Source organism: Dipodomys spectabilis, unplaced genomic scaffold, assembly GCF_019054845.1.
Source record: "Dipodomys spectabilis isolate Male_0828 unplaced genomic scaffold, ASM1905484v1 ptg000039l, whole genome shotgun sequence".
Lineage (NCBI taxonomy): Eukaryota > Metazoa > Chordata > Mammalia > Rodentia > Heteromyidae > Dipodomys > Dipodomys spectabilis.
In genome coordinates, this window is record NW_024870716.1 from 9064047 (window position 1) to 9085074 (window position 21028).

A 21028-nucleotide genomic window follows, 5' to 3' on the forward strand; every position below is an offset into this window, starting at 1 on the left:
TGATTCAAGCCCAACACTGGGACACACACACACACACACACACACACACACACACACACACACACACACACACACACAAACAAACAAAAAACAAACAATATTGTTTTTGTTCAAAAGTGGAAACTAGACCTAAAATACATTTACAATCATGGACAAATACATATATGTACATATACACACACCTGTATACATAATTGCATATATAGATAACTGAGACTTACTAAGGGCCTACTGAGGACAAAGAGAAAATAGAGGGTGCAAATTTTTGAAATACATTGCAAGTGCATGTGAAAATTTTATAAAGGACTATCCTGGAAGCTGTTAAGAGTAGGGGTGGAGTTGAGAAAACAGATTCTGTGTAGAGGTACTCCTGAGAGGGGTTTGGTCTTAAAGGTTGAAGTAGATTGTCAGCATGAATGAAGATAGAAGAATGTAACCTTTGCAAATTGTAGTAGGAAGGGAGTACATGCGTGTTCCCACCATCATAGGAACACACATGGAAATCTCACAATGAAATACCCCCTTCCTTGTGTGGCTAATGTATGCTAATAAAAAGAGTTTGGGGAAAAATAAAAGAGCAATATTTCCACCACTTCATTCTGATTACCATGGGCTACAATTCCAGTACAGATTCAAAGAAAGAACTAACTCTCCCTACAGGAGAGAAGAGAGACTGCTTATTCACAGGAGAATAATCCTGGCAAGTGCTGAAGTAGACAACCACAATGCGTGTAGGCAATTCTGATCACATCTTTTCTGCAGTACGAGGACTGGGGTGACGATCATATCAGAGGAAGCTTGTACTTGTTTTCCTTTCGGTAGCACTAGTTTTGTGTCATGTTCCCACAATCTAGGCCAGTGGTGAACTGCAAACAAGAAGTTCCATATGTTTTGTGTTTTTATTTTAAGTTTGCAGGTCCTGGGGTCTCTTTGTGCTCAAGGCTATCGCTCTACCACTTGAGCCACAGTGCCACTTCAACTTTTTCTGAGTGGTTTATTGGAGATAAGAATCTCACTGACTTTTCTGCTGGAGTTAGTTTCAAACTGTGATCCTCAGATCTCTGACTCTTGAGTAGCTAAAGGCATGAGCCATGGGTGACCTGACCCAACCCATGTTATTTATTTATTTATTTAAATTTATTTATTTTTATTTATTTATGTCAGTTGTGGGGCTTGAACACGGGGCCTGGGCACTGTCCCTGAGCTCTTCAGCTCAAGGCTAGTGCTCTACCATTTGAGCCAGTGCCACTTCTGGTTTTCTAGTGGTTTATTGGAGATAAATGTCTCACGAACTTTCCGGACTGGGCTGGCTTTGAACCGTGATCCTCAGATTTCAGCCTCTTGAGTAACTATGATTACAGGCGTGAGCCACCAGCGCCTGGCCCCATATATAATTTTTAATTTTTTCTTTTTTTATATTTTTTTCCTCCCTCCTTTTCTTCCATTTTTTCTTTTTTTGGGGGGGCGGTCTGGTTGTGGGACCTAAACTCTGGGCCTGGGTGCTGTCCCTCAGCTCTTGAGCTCAAGGCTAGCACTCTACCACTTGAGCCACAGTGCCACTTCTGGCTTTTTTCTTTTTTCTTATGTAGTGCTGAGGAATCGAACCCAGGGCCTCAGGCTTGCAAGACAAGCGCTCTACCAGTAAGCCACCTTCCCAGCCCCCCTTCCTTCTTTTCTTTCTTTCCTTTCTTTCTTTTTCTTTCCTTCCTTCCCTCCCTCCCCCTTTCCTTCCCTTCCTTCCCTCTCTTCCTCCCTCCCTCTCTTTCTTCCTTCCTTCCTTTCTTCCTTCATCCTTCCTTCCTTCCCTCCTTCCTTCCTTCCTTCCTTCCTCCTTCCTTCCCTCCTTCCCTCATTCCTTCCTTCCCTCCTTCCCTCATTCCTTCCTGTCCTTTCTTTTTTTGTACCTCTCCTGGGGCTTGAACTCAGGGCCTGGGCTCTGTCCCTAAGCATTTTTGCTCAAGGCTAGCTATCACTTGTATCCTAACTCTACTTCTGGCTTTTTGGTAGTTTAGGAAGAGTCTCAAGGACTTTGCTGCTAAAGTGGGCTTTGAACAATGATAAGACCACAGCCTCCTGGCTTGCTAGGATTATAGCCAGGCCCCTGCTGCTGAGGCTGTCTTAGACCTCTCAGGTACCCAGAGTAATTTTTAAGTTTCTAATAGCTACAATCAGCAAATTTTAAAAAGAACCAAGAAATTGAATTTTAATAATTTTATTCAATGAATAATATCCAACATCACGTCAGCACATCACTGAAATATTACTAAGGCTGTTGACATACTGTAGATATTCTATAATTATGTATTCTTATTTTTTGTATGCCATTTTTGCAATGTCTTTGCTGATTTTCAATTGTAGCACATCTTCATTTGTTCTACTCATGGTGAGGTTTTTTTGCAAACTTTCAACATTATAATTTTCTTCTTTTTCACACTCATTACTATGTTTTCACTGCAATATTCTCATTGCAGCATGTTACGATACAAAAAAGAACATTCCCTGTTGCTGGGACAGAGTTCATTTTGAAAAAATGCATGACTGCATCAACATATAATGTTAAAAAATGAAATAATTCAAGAATAACATAAACCTTTTCCATAAATCAATTATGAAAAGTACTTCTTTAAGATATCAGAAAATAATGCAGTGAGCATATGAATAAAGAAGCACTTCATAAAATGCCACTAATAAAACATGAACTATAAACCCTACCATCACTCCCAACTTCATTTTATTTTTGTCTTAATGGTGACCCATATCTGGGCCCCCTCCCTGACAACAAGTGGACTGTTAGATGTCCTTCAAATTTAGGCCACTCCCAGCAGCCTTTGCTCTGTCTGGGATATGGATACTCTTCCCCAAATGCCACTCATTAAAGTAAGGCCTTAGACAGTGCTACCCATCATCATGCTATAAATACATTTTAGACAATAGAAGGCCATGTCTTTAGATGGTGATGATTTCAAATACATCATCTGCATGTGGCTTATAGAAGAAAGGGAGGCAGGATTCTTCGCCCCCATCTGTGGGCTCTTGCTGGGGCTGGATGGCAGGCAGCAGCGGCACAGGAGGCTCTGCAGTGGGGCTCTCCAGGGACCCAGGCGCCCCAGCCTCTTCAGGGACAGGCTTCAAGCTTTCTTGAAGATGCACATCTTCACAGCCTTGCCGCTCCTCCCTGACCTCCATCCTCACGGGGACAGAGAGGTCTGAGGGGGCCTCGGTAGCAGGGGCCTGGGCGGCTGCCAGCATCATGTCCTGGCACTCTGTGCTCTCCCCTGTAAGGCGCAGCAACAGGTCCTTCAGCTCCTTCCTCTTCCTCCTCTTCTCCTGGGACAGCTGGCTCACACACTGCTCTTTCTCCTGACACAGCTTCTCCAGGACTTCTAGCTGTTCCTTGTACAGCACGATGGTCTCTTCCATGGTGGTCAGGTGTTGGGTCAGCTGGCTGCAGCGATGGTGGAGGTCATCCACGTGACTCTGGGGGTATCCCTTGCTGGCCAGGTCTTCGGGGAAGCAGATGTGCAGCTGCTTCTTGGGCGCCTGTGTGTCCTGCTTCCTCTTGCCGAACAGCCTGTGGATGCAGCGCTGGGGGAAGGCGGCCTGGCTCTCCAGCTTTCTCTGGCACTGGGCTGCCAGCTGACTCAGGCACCCGCAGCGGGCCTGCTGCTCCTGCAGCTGCCGGCTCATCCTCGCCTTCCTGCCTTCTGCGATGGACAGTGCGTCCATGTAAAAATCCCACATGCTCTGCAGGTTGTCTACATCGTCTGGAACAGTCACATCATGGGGAGTCGCCTCCTCACCCTTGTCTTCGTCTTGGCTCAGGCCTTCATCTTCCCTGGGGAAAGCCAGGGCGCTCAGCTGGGCCCGCAGCTGCGCATTCTCCTGTCTTGTTGCTTCCAGACACTGCAGAGTGTCCTGTAACTTCTCCCTTTCCATCTGGACCAGCAACTTGCTCTGCACCTGCTCCTGCTTCAGCTGCTCCATCAGATGGCTCTGATTCAGCAGGTGCTGCTGCAGGGCCTCCTTCTCTGACATCAGCTGCTGGCTGGTGGCCTTGTGCTGTTTGCAGGTGGCGCTCAGCTCCTGCACCTGGGCCAGGTACTTGTCATGCAGCTCCTGCAGATCCTCAGCTGCTTGGCACGTGAACTCTGCCACGTCTTTTCCTTCTTTGAATTCCTCCTCCAGCTCATCCAGCTTCGCCTGCAGGGTTGTCTTCTCCTGCTGCTCTGTGTGCAGGATGCTGGCGAGCTCCCCCTTCTCAGCGCTCAGCCTCTGCAAGGCATCCTGCAGCTGGGCCAGCTCTTCTTTCAGCTGGCGGTTGTGCACCAGCGTGCGTTTCAAGGTCTCCTGTTCCTTCTCCATGGTCTCCAGGATCTTGCGCCGGTCCTCGGCATGCTGTGCCCATTCCTCAGCCTTCTTTTCCAGTATCCACAGCCGCTGCTGCTGCTCCAGGTTCTGGAGACTGAGGCTCTGGTTCTCCTCCACCTGGAGGTGAAGTTGCTCCTCCAGGGTCTTGAGCTCCTTCTGCAACTGCAGGGTGTGGGCCTGCAGCTGCTGCTCAGCCTGAGCTGGCCCTGCAGGCGGCTCTGGGGGCCGCAGCTCTGACAGCTGCTCTCTCAGCTCCACCAGCTTGCTCTCCAACTCCAACACCTGCCTCACCCCTTGCTCCTTCTCCTCTCTCAGCTGGCTCACCTGCTCTAGCAGCTGCTGGACTTTCTCCTTCCCCGTGGAGCTCTCCAGCCTCAGGTCCTCCGCAAAGGTGTCTCTCTCCTCCTTTAATTTTGCCACCAACTCCTTCATGTTGTTGAGTTGGCTTTCCAACTCTGCCCGCTCCACTAGTTCCTCTTGGAACTTGTGGATTTCCATTTTCATGTCGGCCTTCTGTGTCAGGAGCACTTCCAGCCTCTCCTGCAGCTCGGTGTTCTCATCCTCCAGGTCTTCAATACTTCTGGCCTTTTCCTGGAGCTGCAGCTTCACGCGATTCAGGGCTTTCATGAGCTCTATGTTGTTGTTCTCAGTTTCATTCTGCGTGGTGTTGACTGCAGACAATGTTGTTTCCAGTTCTGTTATGCGCTGCTGTGCAGCCTGCAGGCAGCTGGTAAGACCCTCCTGCTCCAGTGCTCTTTCATCGGCCTCTTGCTGCTTGTGGGCCAGGGCAGATTGTAAGTCTGCTTTTTCTCGAATCAGCATCTGTATCGACAGCTTGTGCTGCTCCAGCTCTGCTTTCAGGGCTTCGTGCACACAGGCCATCTTCTCCTTGTCTTTTCCCTGTTGATCCTGCAGCTCTTGGATCTCAGTGCAGAGCTCCTGCTTTTGTATTGTGCTGGAGTCCAGGGCAAGCACCAGGTGTTGGTTGTGTCTCTCCAGGTCCTTGGTGTTATTGGGACCTGTGACACTCTGGACCCTGGCAGCTGTGACAGTGCCCAGGGGAGGGGGAGGCTCAGGGTCTGCGTGGTCTTGGGCCGCACCCTTGAGTAAAGGACAGTCCCCAGCGGTGTTTGTCTTGGGGTTACCTCCCTCTTTCATTTTCCTCTTCTTGGATTCTGCAGGTCTAGCAGGACCATTCCTCTGCTGGTATTGTTGCAGTAGTTTCCTTCCTGCAGCTACTTTTTTTTCTCTTTTTTTCTCAGACATCCCAGCTCTGGGACGGCGAAGGTGGGGGGGCCACATTCCCAGGCTGTCTACACTCAACTATCACCAGTAACTCGAATATCTACCTCCAACTATTTCTTCAAAATCAGCTCAATTTGCACACTCACCACTCACCACCTCTACCTCCTTCAAGTCCTGTAGTGGTGTGAGCCAATAGAGGGGATCCCAGTGCTACTAGGCAGCATGGAATGTGGGCGTGGCCTCAACTCATATCCTATTGGTCAGAGAAACATGAAAAAATTGGAGGTGTGGCCAGAATCTTCTCATCCAGGCAGAACAGCCAAGGTCCAATAACAGCTGCACCTGCAGTCCCCCCTATCTAGCCCCGCCCACATGGGGGACAGTTAGGGACCAGCTCTAGCTGGGAACCTGCACAGCTCTACTTGTAACTTTACAGACCATGACCTCCATCCCACATTTCTAGTCCCAGATGATCCTGAGAGGTCCTGTGTTATAGACATTCATGACAAGGGCTCAGGTGGTGGCATCCCAGGACTCAGGTGGAGACTAAGGAAGGACAACAGGCACAGTGCATCCCTGTAGAGTCCCTCTCCTCATTTTACAACTTGGTTCCAAATATTTCTGTCTTAGAAATCTCTCCCCTAGGGCTAATTGGATTGGCCAAGTTCATCTTGCCCTGTAAGTTCATATCCATAATCGCCTCTCTGGAGTTCACCCCATCCTTTTTCTAATCCTTTGATGCCTTCTTGTATCTTTTAAGATGGCCTCCTGGAAAGCAGTGGGACACTGCATGGTTTGCTAACAGAAGATATCTGCAAGACCGAGATTTGAACCCAGGCAATCAGAAGTCAGAAGACTCCACCTCCAGTAAAGGAGTAAAAAGTGAAGCTGGGAGTATATGTCCAATGATAGAATTCTTGCCAAGCAAGCAATTGAAGTTAGTTCAATCCCCTGAGTTCAAGCCCTGGAATCTCTAAAATTAATCAGAAAAAAGACAAGAAAATACTCATTTACAACTCTAAATTTAAATACTAGCAAGCTTTCATGCATCAAAACTCCTAAGATTATCCAATACCTGGTAACTCATGCATGTAATCCTATCTAATCAGGAGGCTGAGATCTAAGGATTGTAGTTCAAAGCCAGCCATGGCAAGAAAGCCTGTGAGACTCTGATCTCCAAGAAACTAACCATCCTTGAGCGTGCGTGCGCCCACGTACACACACACACACACACACACACACACACACACCAGGTCAGTTATATCAACTTAAATAATATTTTATGGGCAAAATTATATGTCTTTTCTCAAGGGGTAAGTTGAACATCAGAATAAAGTGGAACTGTGCAAACTGGTGGGATGTTAGAGGCACTGGCCTGGCAGCTGCATTGTGTCTGGAGCAGCTGAGGCCAGACAGCGCTGTCACTACCAACAGCACTGCAGACATGTAAGTGTCTGCAGTGGTGTGAGCACCGTCCCCAAGAGGATCACAGCAACACTATTCAAATGAGGCAACAGTGCAAGCAACAAAGAGAAATAGGAAACATAAAACTCTCCTGGCAAGTCGGGGGACGGTGGTTCATGTCTGTAATCCTAGCTATTCAGGAAGCAGAGATCTGAGGATCAGGGTTCAAAGCCAGCCCAGGCAGAAAAGTCTGCGAGACTCTTATCTCCAATAAGCCACTAGAAAACCAGACGCAGCATTGTGGCTCAAGTGGTAGAGCGCTCACCCTGAGCTAAAGAGCTGAGGGACAGCACCTAGGCCCAGAGTTCAAGTCCCATGACTGACACAAACAAACAATAAAAAAAACTCTCCTGACATAAGGAACCTATGTAAATAAATATAAAGGGTTGAGAAATGGGTGCTTCACATTGATTTAAAATTTTTTTGTTTACCTTGGATATGTCTATTTTTAATCCTATAAAATATTTCAATTTCATTCTATTTATTCATCGACAAACATAAATATTTCTTGTGTAACATTTATATATTTTAGAATGTATGGTTGTTTAAAGCTAAATCATTGAATGGTTTGAAGTAGGTCAGACATCTAAGTACATTCAGTATTTAATTTGTTGCAAGTGAAAATAAAGGTTAGAATGTACCTCAGTTTTCTATTTTAATGACTAAGTGAATTCAGTTTTGAATTATATTAGTCACAGTAAATTTTGAAAAATGTGCAAATGAGCTTTGTAAAAAGACTCATTTGCTCTTGCACATCTTTTTAAAAACACACATCATAGGTGAGAAAATAAAATTTATTTTTAGGTAAAATTTGTAGAGAGGAGTTGGTGATTTAAAAAACATTATCACCTGCTGTGTATGTGTGTGCGTGCGAGTGCACATGCTCACGCCAGTCTTAGGGCTGGAACTCAGGGCCTAGGTGATGTTTCTGAGTTTCTGTGCCCTGGCTAGCTCCCTATCACTTGAGCCACAGCACCCCTTCTGGCTTTGGGGTGGATAATTGGAGATGAGAATCTCATGGACTTTCCTGCCAAAGCTAGTAGGATCCTCAGATCTCAGACTCCCATGTAGCTAGGATTACAGACATGAGCCACCTACCCATCCTACCTACTGTTTTCTAAATAGAATTTTAAAAATCATGTTTAAGTAGTTATACAAAGAAGTTTTAATTCAACTATGAGTTTACTACATGCTTGTATTTGTTTAAATGTCTAGCATTCCAGCCTTTAAAATGAGAATGTATGGAAGTGGTTTCTAAAGTCTCTTCAATTTGCAATGATGGATTTCACCCAGGTAATGTGGTCCCATCCTGCCATTCCCAGTGTGGTCAGGTGAGTAGTAATGCATCTATGTTGCCCTCTAGTGGCAACAAAATAAAGAGAATTTAAAAAACTGTTACACAGAAAAGTCATTTGAAGAAATAAAAAGGCCAGTAGGGATAGACAGCAAATCATCTAGACAGCAAGAGGAAAAATAAAATAGGACACAGGGGAAAACTATAGGAAGCACTTAGATAAGAAGATTCAGGGGCTGGGAAGGTGGCTCAGTGGTAGAGCGCTTGCCTTGTATGCATGAGGCCCTGGGTTCAATACCTCAGCACCACATAAGCAAAAAGAAAAAAGCCAGAAGTGGCGCTGTGGCTCAAGTGGTAGAGCGCTAGCCTTGAGCTGTAGAGCTGAGGGACAGAGTCCAGGCCCAGAGTTCAGGCCCCATGACCGGACCCATAAAAAAATGAAAAAAAAAAGAAAATTCAGACTCAGTATTTACAAAGCAGGCTTTCAACAATGCTTTCATGTTTGCTAATTTAATCTTCTTGAAAAACTCCAAAAAGATAGTACAACCTCTGTTTTTACACAGAGCTTTTCAATGGAAGGTCAAAATAATGTGCCAAATAATGTAATCAGAAACTATAGGGGAAGTGATTGATTCCAAAGTCAATGCCCTTTTACGATCAGGTTACAAGCAAAGTTGGGAACATTGAAGACAGGTTGGAATGAAGTCAGCCTTTATTCCTTACTGGGATGCAACATCATGTTGGCTATCCACCTACTTATGATTCCTATGGAACTGGAGGGGAGGGGTGGAGTTTGCTGATGACTCCCAGGTTTGTAGCTCACTCTTTCTAGAATGTACTAACTCGTATCAGTAGAGTGGGAACAAACCAAGAAATACTGTTAAAATTGTTCCTAAGGAAGTGATTTCCATATCTCAGGTTCTGCAATGCCTATCAACCACCTGTAACCATTTTCTATCCCCTAGACTTGAGAAAGATTACAGCCTAATTCCTCTCATTTTCCCACCGCCTTTATTTTTCTCTATCAATTTCATGGCTTATATTACTGTATCTATAGCTAAAGGCTAGAGATGGGCAATGCTTGGTAAAATACTATTCTGATTCCAGGAATACATAAACACTGTGAATCACTTTAAGAAATGTTTTTAAGAAATGAAGCAAGACTTGTGACAGGGAATGCCTATAAAATTCTAAATGTTACTTGTGAATTTCTTTCTAAAACTAATCATCTAACGTAATACATATATTTTCTTGTGCTGGAGATCAAACCCAAGGACTTCCACACAGAAAGTAAGTGCTCTATTATGGAGCCACATCTCCAGTCTTTTAAAATGAAAATGAAAAGTGATGCTGGCTACCCAGGAAACTAACATCTAAGGATCACAGTTCAAAGCCAGTCCTGGCACAAAAGGCCCTGAAACTCTTATCTCCAAGTACTACCAAAAAGACAGAAGTGGAGCTATGGCTTAAGTGGTAGAGTATGAGCCTTAAACAAAATATCTCAGGGAAAGCACCCAGGCTGGGAGATTAAGCACAGGACCACACACCCATGAAAGAAATGCATCGATAGAATACTTAACATACATCATAAGAAATTTTCTGTCAAGTAGTTCTCACTACAACAAACCTCTACATGATCATTTGACTTAAAACTTGAATAGGTATTTTGTTCTAAAAAATATTAAGTACACAAATAATTTGGAGCCAGGCACTGGTGGCTCACACCTATAATTATAGCTACCCAAGAGAAAGATCTGAGGATTACTGTTTGAAGCCAACCTGTGCAGGAAAGTCCACGACAGTCTTGTCTCCAATTGACCACCAAAAAGCCAGAAATAGAGGAGTGGATCAAAGTGGCAGCACAGGAGCTTTGAGCAAAAATGTCTCAGGGACAGTGCCCTGGCCCTGATTTCAAGCCCTATGATTAACCAAAAGAAAACACAAATGTGAGTTCTTTGCTCATATACTGTTGCCAATATATTATTTATTCATTTATTATCTCTTGTACTGCCCAACACCTATCCTTCCTCTTGATACTATTTATACATTCATGTCATCCCTTTGTAAAATTGCAATTTGTTTTGAGGAAATACCAGTTTATTCATCACTGAAGGTTTTATGCAGCTTGAACTCTGGGCCTAGGTGCTGTCTCTTAGTTCTTCAGCTTAAGGATAGAACTCTACCACTTGAGCCACAGCACCACTCCCTCCTTTTTTTGCTTATGTGATGCTGGGGAATTGAACCCAGCAGAACAATTTTCCCTCTTGTTTGACAAGGAACTACTGAGCTCACTCATTTCTCCTGCTGAGCTGTTGCTGTACCAGTGAAACAGGTGCATGGAGGTTTCTTTCTGGTTTTTACACAGTTGGAAAGAGCTGTCCTGACTGTACACACTTTTCACAAGGCAGTTCTGAGACTTCAGACAGACAGTGAGGAAACTGGGGCTTCTCAGGGAGCTCTACCCATTACAGCTAATCCTTTCTAGGATTAGCTGAACAAATCCATCACCAATTTTGGTCAGTATTTCTACTTTTACTGCCTATGATCAAAACATTTCAGTAAAAGCAATGCATGGCTTATTCAAATACAGTTAGCACAAGAGAGAAAAGTCTTCCTAAATTCAAAGAAAGAAATTGTTGAATCATTTGATATAATGCCTATACCATATGTAGATTATCAAAGAATGAGAAATGAAGGCGCTTGATGTACCACCTGATACACATTTATGGAAGGTGTAAGATATATTAGTGAAATTATTTTATGTAAACAGTTATTGCTAAACATTTTTCTCAGCATGTATTTAGCTGTGTCCCACAAAGTTTGGTATGTTGTATTTTCAGTTTTATTCAATTAGATGCATTATTACAATAGCTTCCCTGGAGACTTCCTCTTCAAACTCATGGGTTAATTACAAACATGTTTAGTTTCTCAATGTTCCAAAGACATTTCTGTTCATGATTCCCAGTTTGATTGTATCTCACTTACAGAGCAAACGCTGCATGGGCTAGCTTGAAGAAGCTTGAACCTCAGCCTCCCCAGTGGCTACAATTATAGGAATGAATCAACAACACCCAAACATGCTAACATATACAAAGATATAATCATTAGTTTTAATTTTCTAGGAAAAGAGCCCAAATGTTTTCCACTTAGATATCTAGCAAAGTGAGCTTCAATTCCAGTGCAATACCTGAAAACCACTGTTACTCAGCTAAGCCAGCTGTTCTTCCTGTAGAGGATGAGTAGAAACCTCTAGGCCTGATTCCCTCAGGTCACAGATTCCAGAACAGGAAGTAAATTGCCTGGGACATATCTGTACCTAATACTGTCATTTCCTCTTCTCAATGTGTGTGTGTGTTTGTGTGTGTTTGTGTGTGTGTGTGTGTGTGTGTGTGTGTGTGTGTGGCCTGAACTCTGGACTTGGGCTCTGTCTCTCAGCTCTTCAGCTCAAGGCTACTGCTCTATCACTTGAGCCACAGTACCACTTGCGGCTTTTTCTGCTTATGTGGTGCTGAAGAATTAAGCCCAGGGCCTCATGCATGCAAGGCAAGCATTCTACCCCTGAGCCACCTTCCCAGCCCTAAATGTATGTATCTGTATAAAACAAGGGAACGTGACTTGCAAACTCTGAATTTCCCATGCTCTTTGGGAAGTCTTTCCAAGATGGACAGAATTAATGGTGGTATATTCAGAATTAGATTTGGTCACAAAGAACAGCCCCAAGAGTTCTACAGGTATGTTATTAGACACATGCCTGAACTCATAGTTAATGGACTCTACAATGTTTTTCAAGCTTGTGGTTCATGCCTATTATTCTGGTTAATCAGGAGGTTGAGATCTGATGATCAGGGGCTGAAGTCAGCTAGGACAGGAACGTCTGTGAGACTCATCTCCAAATGACTAGCAAAAGGTAGGAAGAGGAGGTATGGCCCAAGTGGCAGAACACTAACCTTAAAGAGAACCAAACCAACAAAATTAGAAATGGAAAAGGAAACATCATAACAGATACCCAGGAAAGTTGTAAAATTTCCAAGAAATGGAGAAAGTTCTATAGACATACAAGATGCCAAAACTGAATGAAAAAGACACGAATCACTTAAACAAAATCCCAGGAAGCAAAGTTATCAGAGAAAAAAATGAAGAGTCTCCCAACCAGGGAAAGTCCAAGGGATTCACAGCAGAATTACAGAAGGCTGTTAAAGAAGAGCTAACACTAGTACATATCAATTTTTTCCATGAAATGAAATGCTGAAAAAACAATCCCAGAATTTCCTTCTTTTAAAGTCCTTTGGCCTTCGAGCCGCCAGTGGCTCACACCTGGAATCCTAGTTACTCAGTAGGCTGAGACCTAACGATTGAAGTTTTGAAGCCATCCTGGGCATGAGATTCTTATCTCCAATTAACTACCAAAAAGCTGGAATTGGAGCTGTGGCTGAAGAGCACGAGCCTTGAGGAGAAAAGCTCAGGGACAGTGCTGAGGCCCTGAGTTCAAGCAGGTACAGAAGGAAAAAGAAAAATTATCTGGCCTTTAACCTCTTCTTGATTCAATACTAATCATCTTGTAATTTCCTAATGAGTTTTTAAAATTAAATTTGGATTATAAGTTCCTTCAAAGCAAGACTGGTACTTTCTCAGTATTGATGTGAGCAGTAAAAGCTGTTCATTAGCCAGGAAGATGGAGCTGGTCAGGGACAGAACTGAAGCAAAAGCATACCATTCACTGTGGACTCAAACTGGACTTGTAAGAATCAGACCACATCTTGTTGAACTGGAATGTGAAAAATGATTTTATTTATTTCTGTTGTCTTTTAGAATCCCTGCATTTGGCAAATATGAAGAAATGTCAGCATATCATGAGAAAAATAATGTTACCCAAATGTTTATTTTATTTTCTACTTTATTTATTTTTCTTTTGCTGGGATTTGAAATCAAGGTCAATATATGTGTGGTAGGTACTTTACTAGTTTAAAAATCTTATTTCATATCTGGTGGCTCATGCCTATAATCCTAGCTACTCAGGAGTTAAGATCTGAGGATTGCGGTTCAAAGCCACTGGGCAGGAAAATCTGTGAGACTCTTATCTACAAATAAACCCAGCAGAAAACTGGAAGTGGTGTTATGGCTTAAGAGTGCTTCCTTGAGCTGAAGAGCTGAGGGACAGCCCTCAGCCCCAGAGATCAAGCCCCAGTACCGACCAAAACAAAAAAAAAACTTATTCATTTCATTTTTATTTATTTAGATTTGCCTCTTCATTTAGACTGGGTTTTTTTTTTTTTTTTCAGGTAGGCTCTTGTACTACCTATGACTCTTACATAGTTGGAAGTATAGACCCATGACCAAGCACTCAGCTTTTTCTTTAGTTTGGGTCTTGCTAACTCTTTGCCTAAATTGGCCTTAAACCTTGATCTCTCCAAATTCGGCCTTATGAGATGGTAAGATTATGTGGATGGGCATGTATTTTCTTTTTTGTTGTTCCGGTCATGGGGCCTGAACTTCTGGGCCAGGGTGTTGTCCCTCAGCTCTTCATCTCAAGGCTAGCACTCTACCACTTGAGCCACAGCACCACTTGCGGCTTTTTTCTTTTTGCTTATGTGGTGCTGAGGAATCGAACCCAGGGCCTCGTGCATGCAAGGCAAGCGCTCTACCACTGAACCACCTCCTCAGCCCCGGGCATGTATTGATATTAATCCACATAGAAGAAATTCACTCAATTTAAAACTAATCTAGTAGTATATTCAAAACAAGCTCTACATTCAAAGCTAAAAGCCAAGCAATCGTTTCTTGAAGAGCCCAGATATTTTATGAATATGAAGAGTCCTTGGCTACAGATGGAAGGGCAAGGTCAAAGATCCTCTCTGTGACGATGGTTGGACTCACACCGCCAGTGTAACCAACTCTGTCTACATTCCCTCTCAGGACCTGCCTTGTAAGCCCCTCACACCACACACAGCTGTCACTTTTGTGAAGGATCCTCAGGTACCCAAAGGGAGCCCGGGAGTGTGACCCTCCATGGGCAAGTCCATACCTGCCCCTACCGTTCCTCCAGTCCTCAGCTTCCAGAGGCAGTGGTCAACCTCTTCTGACTATGATCCAGATCTTCAGGAAAGTCACTCAGATGCCGATCCCAGCTCCATCTCAACCGAGGCATGCAATTCTGTAATTGGTGACTCGTTCCTTTCTCTACCTAATGCAATGAGAATAAGAGGTAAAATTAAGTGACTCATAGAAAATATAAAAACTTAGGATGAGCATATAGAAGCTGACATAGGAAGATGTAGGGAGGCAGAAGGAGACCTTATCATTGAAAAAGAATTCCAACGAACCAGGTGTTCGTACCCCATGTCTGTAAACAAAACTGCTCAGGAAGCTTAGATCTGAGTGTTGTGGCTCATAACCAGACCAGGCACAAAAGACCACAATACTCTTAGTTCCAATTAACCATCAAACATCTGGAAGTTGAACTGTGGCACAAGTGGTAGAACAGAAGCCTTCAGCAAAAAAGCCAAGGTATACCACCTGGGCACTGAATTCAAGCCCATGCATGGGTGCACCCACCCCTACACAATCCAGGTAGAATTAGGATATAGTTCTTATTCAAAATGAGAATAGAGGGGCTGGGAAGGTGGCTCAGTGGTAGACCGCTTGCCTTGCTTGCCTGAGGCCTTGAGTTCGATTCCTCAGCATAACATAAGCAAAAAGAAAAAAGCCTGTGGTGGCGCTGTGGCTCAAGAGGTAGATCGCTAGCCTTGAACAGAAGAGCTGAGGGACAGCACCCAGGCCCAGAGTTCAGGCCCCACGACCAGACCCCAAAAAACAAAAACAAAAACAAAATGAAAATAGAATCTAAAGTGTAGACAAGTCTTAAGTGAAATTATATGTAAAGTGGTTTTTTATCTATCTCAACTAGAATAATCAAGTCTGAACATATACTAAAGACATCTTCACTCATGAAAGGTCTAAAATATTTACACTGTGAAATGGAAAATCAGGTGGATGAGGATTTCTAGGAAGATGGAAGAGGGCACTGTGATGTTAGAATAGCGATGTTAAGAACTCCTAGTAGGAAAATGGGAGACATTTCATTAGTGCTAAGCACAGAGTACATTAAGTTCATGCCAAAGATGATCATTATTCATTCTCAACAAGGACAAAACAGTACAAATTGTTCAAAAACAGAAATATAATCATACAATTCTGCCACTTACATAAGTATCTACATAGTCTTTAAATAAGGTATACTCCGTGTTTTCTAATTGGGCAGCTAAGAGAGGAAGAGGGACAAACCTTCAATCCTTACTTAGAAGTCAAGAAGACATTTCTCAAACTGAAAGATTCATTAATAGTAGCCCATGTAAAACACTTAGAAATAAGATGAATACTCAAAGATTAAGTGTACTATGAAGTAACCATCTGAGAAACTACAGACAGACATGGCAGGAACAGAGTTTCATTCTTCTTCATCTGTTGGGGCTTCTAGAACAAAACACTTTTCTCAAAGATGGCATGTCCTCAGTATATTATGTATGGGAAGGAGCAAGACAGTTCCTGGGGGCTCTTTTTCCAGGGCACAAATCCCATTATTAGAGTTCATGACCTAATCATCTCCCAAAAGCCCCCACCTCATGGATCCATCTGATTGGTGCTCATTTCAGCACTATTTTGCGAGATAGAGCATTTAGACCACAGGGTTTTCAAAAGAAGCCAACTCGGCAGGCAACATTCAGGTTTGTTCTTTGCATAAAGCAAAAACAGAAAGTACCCACACCTACAAATCTGGGTGGTTTTCTTCTTTTTCTGAGATCCTCTTCAATATTCTTGGAAGTAGAAGAGCTAATGATTGCTTGGTTTGTGGCCTTCGTGTTTTCAAGCAGAGTCGGCAAATTAACATCTTGACTACTACAGGTATTTTTGGTACTCTTTCCCATTACCAGGAATTACCATTTATAACAATAACACAAAAAATAAAAGATTTGGAACATTGATTTGTATAACTACTACCTACTGAACTAACAATCTGTGAGAAAAGCAAAATCAACACCCCTAACAGCTCCACACATAAAAATAGCTATGAATTCTCCATTACTTGTGACTAAACACATTCTAATTGAAAAAAAATGTCAAGGGTACAAAAAAATTAGGAGATTTCATGTTTCACACACTCTATCAACTTTTTCCTCAGTAGTTCCCAAATCATCTAGAAGCTACTTAGGCATGAGTAGTAAAGAGGGAACAGAATCCGTTTGTGTGCAGAAAACTCGGTGTCGCTGCCCTGACTGCATTCCCCTCCCTGGAGGCAGGCTGCTCTCAGAGGACAAGTCCCACAGACCATCTCTGCACGTGTCCTAAGATGCTCTTTCAGGTCCGGCCTCTCTCTCCCTGGCTCTTTGCTGCCCATCTAACCTCTCATCACTCCTGGGACTCCAGGTTGTGGCCCACTCGGCAGGCTGATGGCTCTATTAAGTGGAATGAAAGATTTCCATCACCTTGAGTGAAATGGGCTGGAAGAGCATGCTACTGTGAGAAGAGTTCATGGACAAGTTTTCTTGGACGGCTGGAGGAGTTCAACCCAACTTGCAAAGAATGAATCTGTAGGTATGATGATACTACTAACATTTTTTTTCTAAAATTCTATGCAGCCAACTATGAGAGTTCTAATGCTCTCAGAAGCTCCATGTGGTTAATGTTTTCTTGCATAAAAATCATTTTTCTAATAAAACCTTGGCTACTTTATATTAACAAAAACCCTAAGAAAGGATTTTGATCAATTCAGGCCTACTGGGAGTAAACAGGATCAGGTAATGGATTTCTTAAGATTGATTGCTTGTCACTTCAAGTAACAAAACAAAGAACTGAAGTGACTTATCTGTAGGGGAGAAAATCAAATTAGGAGCCCCTGTGATATACAAACATGCTACGTAATATACACTAGGCTTCAGTATAAGAAGGAAACTCAGGCCCGGAGCCAGTGACTCTTGCCTATAATTTAAACTACTCAGGAGGCTGAGATCTGAGGATCATGTTTGGAAGCAAGATGAGGTAGGAATGTCCATGAGGCTCTATGTCCACTTAACCACTAAAAGACAGAATTAGAGTTGTGGCTCAAGTGGTAGAGTACTAGTCTTGAGCAAAGAAAGTTCAGGGGTAGCACCCAAGGCCTGACTTCAATCCACAGGATGTGCATAAACAAACAAACAAACAAAGGTATTCAGACCTCATCACAAAGGCTCAATAGCTATGTGCATGTGATCATATAAAATGATGCTTATTGAAAAGAATTCCAAGGAATGGAACAAGAGGGTTTGTTTTTTTTTTTATTGTAAAGATACTATACAGAGGGTTACAGTTACATGAGTGAGGTAATGAGTACACTTCCTCTTGAACATTGTTACCCCCTCCATTAACAAGAGGGTTTTTATTCTAATGTTTGCACTTCCTATTTTTTCCCTTTTGTCGCTGTTTTCAATTTCTGTATCTTTATTGTGTATGTAGTTTTATCTGATGTGAGGAGGGGAAGGGAAAGCACAGAAACAGTATGACAATGAGTAAGCTAATTCAGCAGTGTTACTCACTAGACAGTATGTTTGAACTGTATGACTTCTGGGGAGAGGGAAGTAAGGGAAAATATGGGAGAAAATAAAGGAGGGGTGACACTATTCCAAAAGAAATGTACTTAATTCCTAATTTATGTAACTATAACCACTCTGTGTATCACCTATGCTATAAAAAACTTTAAAAACATGATATTCCTATTTCAATACAAAGAAAAGTGGGTAATTTTTTCTTTGTCAATTGTGGGGCTTGAACTCTGGATCTGGGTAGTGTCCTAGTTTGTGCTCTTTAGCTCAAGGCGAGTGCTCTACAGCTTGAGCCACAGTGCTACTTCCAGTTTTCTGGTGGCTTAGTGTAGAGAAGAGTCTCATGGACTTTTCTGCCTGGTGTGGCTTTGAACAGAGATCCTCAGATCTCAGCCTCCTGAGAAGCTCTGATCACAGGCGTGAGCCACCAACGCAGGGCTTTGGGTAGATATTTGATATCTCCTTGATATCAGAGGAATAATTATATATAATATATCCCTAGCCTGGGGCTGCTGGCTCAAATCTGTAATCCAGGCTACTCAGAAGGCTGAGATATCTGAAGTTCATGATTCACAAAGCCAGACCAGGAAGAAAAGTCCATGGACTCTTATCTTCAATAAACAATTCAGAAAAGGCTGGAAGTGATGCTGTGGATCAAGTGGTAGCAAGACTTGAGCAAAAGAACTCAGGGACAATGCCCAGGCCTTGAATTCAAGCCCCACAGCCCCCCACCCCCAAAAGTAGGAAAGAGATGAAATAAATATTCCACAGGTAGCAGAAGCAGATAAACTCCAAGGTAGCGTGGAGAAACTAAAGGTAGAACAGAACAGAGACCACAGTCTTCTCAGGGAATGAATAGTGTGTGGTGCTTTCCCAACAATGTGGTTCTTACTTGTTATGAAAAGCTTGCAAGTTAGAGACCATCATCAGAATGCAGGAAAAATGGATAGGTTTCAATTCAGAGTACTTTTTGGCAGGTAACGTTATGTGTGAGCCAGGATTTCTTGCTTGTGAGCAGGTGATCTAGCCACTTCACCCTTACTTTAAGCCACAGGCATTTTAAAGTGAGCAGGAGCTAGCAAAGGAAGATTGTTCAGGTCTCTACATGGCCTGAGCCACCACTAAATCATCAGTCTCCTGTCACAGGTTGTGTGGCCTTCAGTCCGGTCTTATGACCCACCCACCCTGCACTGTCCTGAATGAGAGCAAAGTAAACTACAATAGTAAGAGTTCAGGTAGACAAAAGACTCAAAGTTACAACAAAGTACAAAACAAAGAGACAGGATACATGATAACGCTTCAGTCAGTCACCTATAATTCAGGTGTTTATGCGACAGAGACCTAGACAATTGAAGTTCAAAGCCAGGCCAGGCAAAAAGTCTGAGAGACAGTTTTTCCAATTAACCACCAAAAAAGCTGAACTGGCTCAAGTGGTAGAGCCAGCCATCAGCAAAAATAAAACAATAAAACAAAAAAAACAAAAACTCAAAAAAACCAACAGCACAAACCTCTGAATTCCAACCTGAGTATCAGCCTTCTTCCTTCCCCCTCCCTCAATACTGTCACTTTCTCAGAGTTAGTATAGTTTACTGTTTTGTCAAATATTAGTAAGTAAAAATGTATTTTGTTTCCTCTGTGAGCAGAAAAACATTATCTTTTTCATTCTATGAACACAGAAATGTTTTCCTTCTTCCCATACAAACAACATTTCAGATTGTGGTCTATCAGAGGAAAATGTAATTCAGAAAGCAAACAAGTAAAATTTCTGTCTTTTAAACTGTAATCATCTTTGTGATTTCTGACACAAAATGGTACATCTGTCATGACACCTGTCTGTCGTGCAGGTGGCAGTGAAGGGAGCAGGGACAATGGGAAGATCACTTGCTTGGAAAAGCTGCCTTTGGTCTCCTCCTGCTTCATGAGAACTGAATCCTGCCATCTCTAGCGCACTCAGGCGGTAAAATCATGTAACTCCAAGTTCTTTTCTGATTCTGTCTCCATCTCCAATTTCACTTGGTAAATTACACAGATCTGAATATTCTCACACACTTTAGTGTCCCTGATTCAATTTCTGCATAAACTTCCTAAAATGCTAACAGAACTGAGGTAGTTCAATTTTTTTTTTTTGTCGGTCATGCGCTTTGAACTCTGGGCCTGGTGCTGTCCCTCAGCTCTTCAGCTTAATGTGAGTACTCTACCTCTTGAGCCACAGTGCCACTTCAGTTTTCTGAATGGTTTATTGGAGATAAGAGTCTCATGGACTTTCCTGCCTGAGCTGGTTTTGAACTGTGATTCTCAGATCTCAGCCTCCTGAGTAGCTAGGATTACAGGCATGAGCCACCAGCACCTGGCCTAGTTCAACTTTTAAAATACGTGAAAAGTCAGCTAGTAAAGTACTAATTAGTAGTACATTTAGTGTAATGGAATTAGGTTAATTTGTTTTCCTCTCACATTTTGCCTTTCAACCAACCATATTCCAATTCTCTAGACCAATTCTTACCTTGAAATTATGTTGTGTGACAGAAGAGATATTTATTTTTTAGTTTAGTTTTAATCTTTTTGGCTGGTCGTGGGGCTGAACTCTGGTCCTGGGGGCTGTCCCTGAGCTCCTTTTGCTCAAGGCTAGCACTTTATCACTTGAGCCACAGTGCCACTTCCATCTTTCTCTGTGATTAATTGGACATAAGCATCTCACAGTTTCCTGCCTGGGATGGCTTCAAATCTTGATCTTCAGAAATCAGCTTCCTTAGTAGCTAGAATTACAGGTGTGAGCCACTGGCACCTGGCTAGACTGTTATATCTTTATTTGCTTCTTGTGTGATACACTTATAAGAAGGTTGCTTTGAAGTATACAAGTATTATATATATAAGGATATAGATACTATAGAATGTATACATTTTGAGAGTAATTTATCTATCCATGTTGCATTTATTTGGGATTCATAAAAGAAGACTGCTTTGCAGGATGATTGATGCATGCATATAATCCCACTGACTCAGGAAACTGAGACAGAGAAATTGTGGTTTGAGGCCAGTCCAGGAAAAGTTAGGGAGATTCTATCTCAAAAAGATAATGTTAGGAGGT

General features: G+C 42.8%; 1 protein-coding gene across 1 annotated transcript; it reads right to left on the reverse strand.

Annotated features, from left to right (window-relative positions):
- Positions 1–2946: 2946 nt before the first annotated feature.
- On the reverse strand, positions 2947–5250 carry LOC122106215 (golgin subfamily A member 2-like). The gene has a single exon (XM_042677511.1). The coding sequence runs from the start codon at positions 5248–5250 to the stop codon at positions 2947–2949; it is 2304 nt and encodes a 767-aa protein (XP_042533445.1).
- Between the last annotated feature and the right edge of the window lie 15778 nt (positions 5251–21028).

Coding starts and splice junctions, on each gene's coding strand:
- LOC122106215 (XM_042677511.1), bottom strand. CDS start 5,250: ATGGCCTGTGTGCACGAAGCCCTGAAAGCAGAGCTGGAGCAGCACAAG.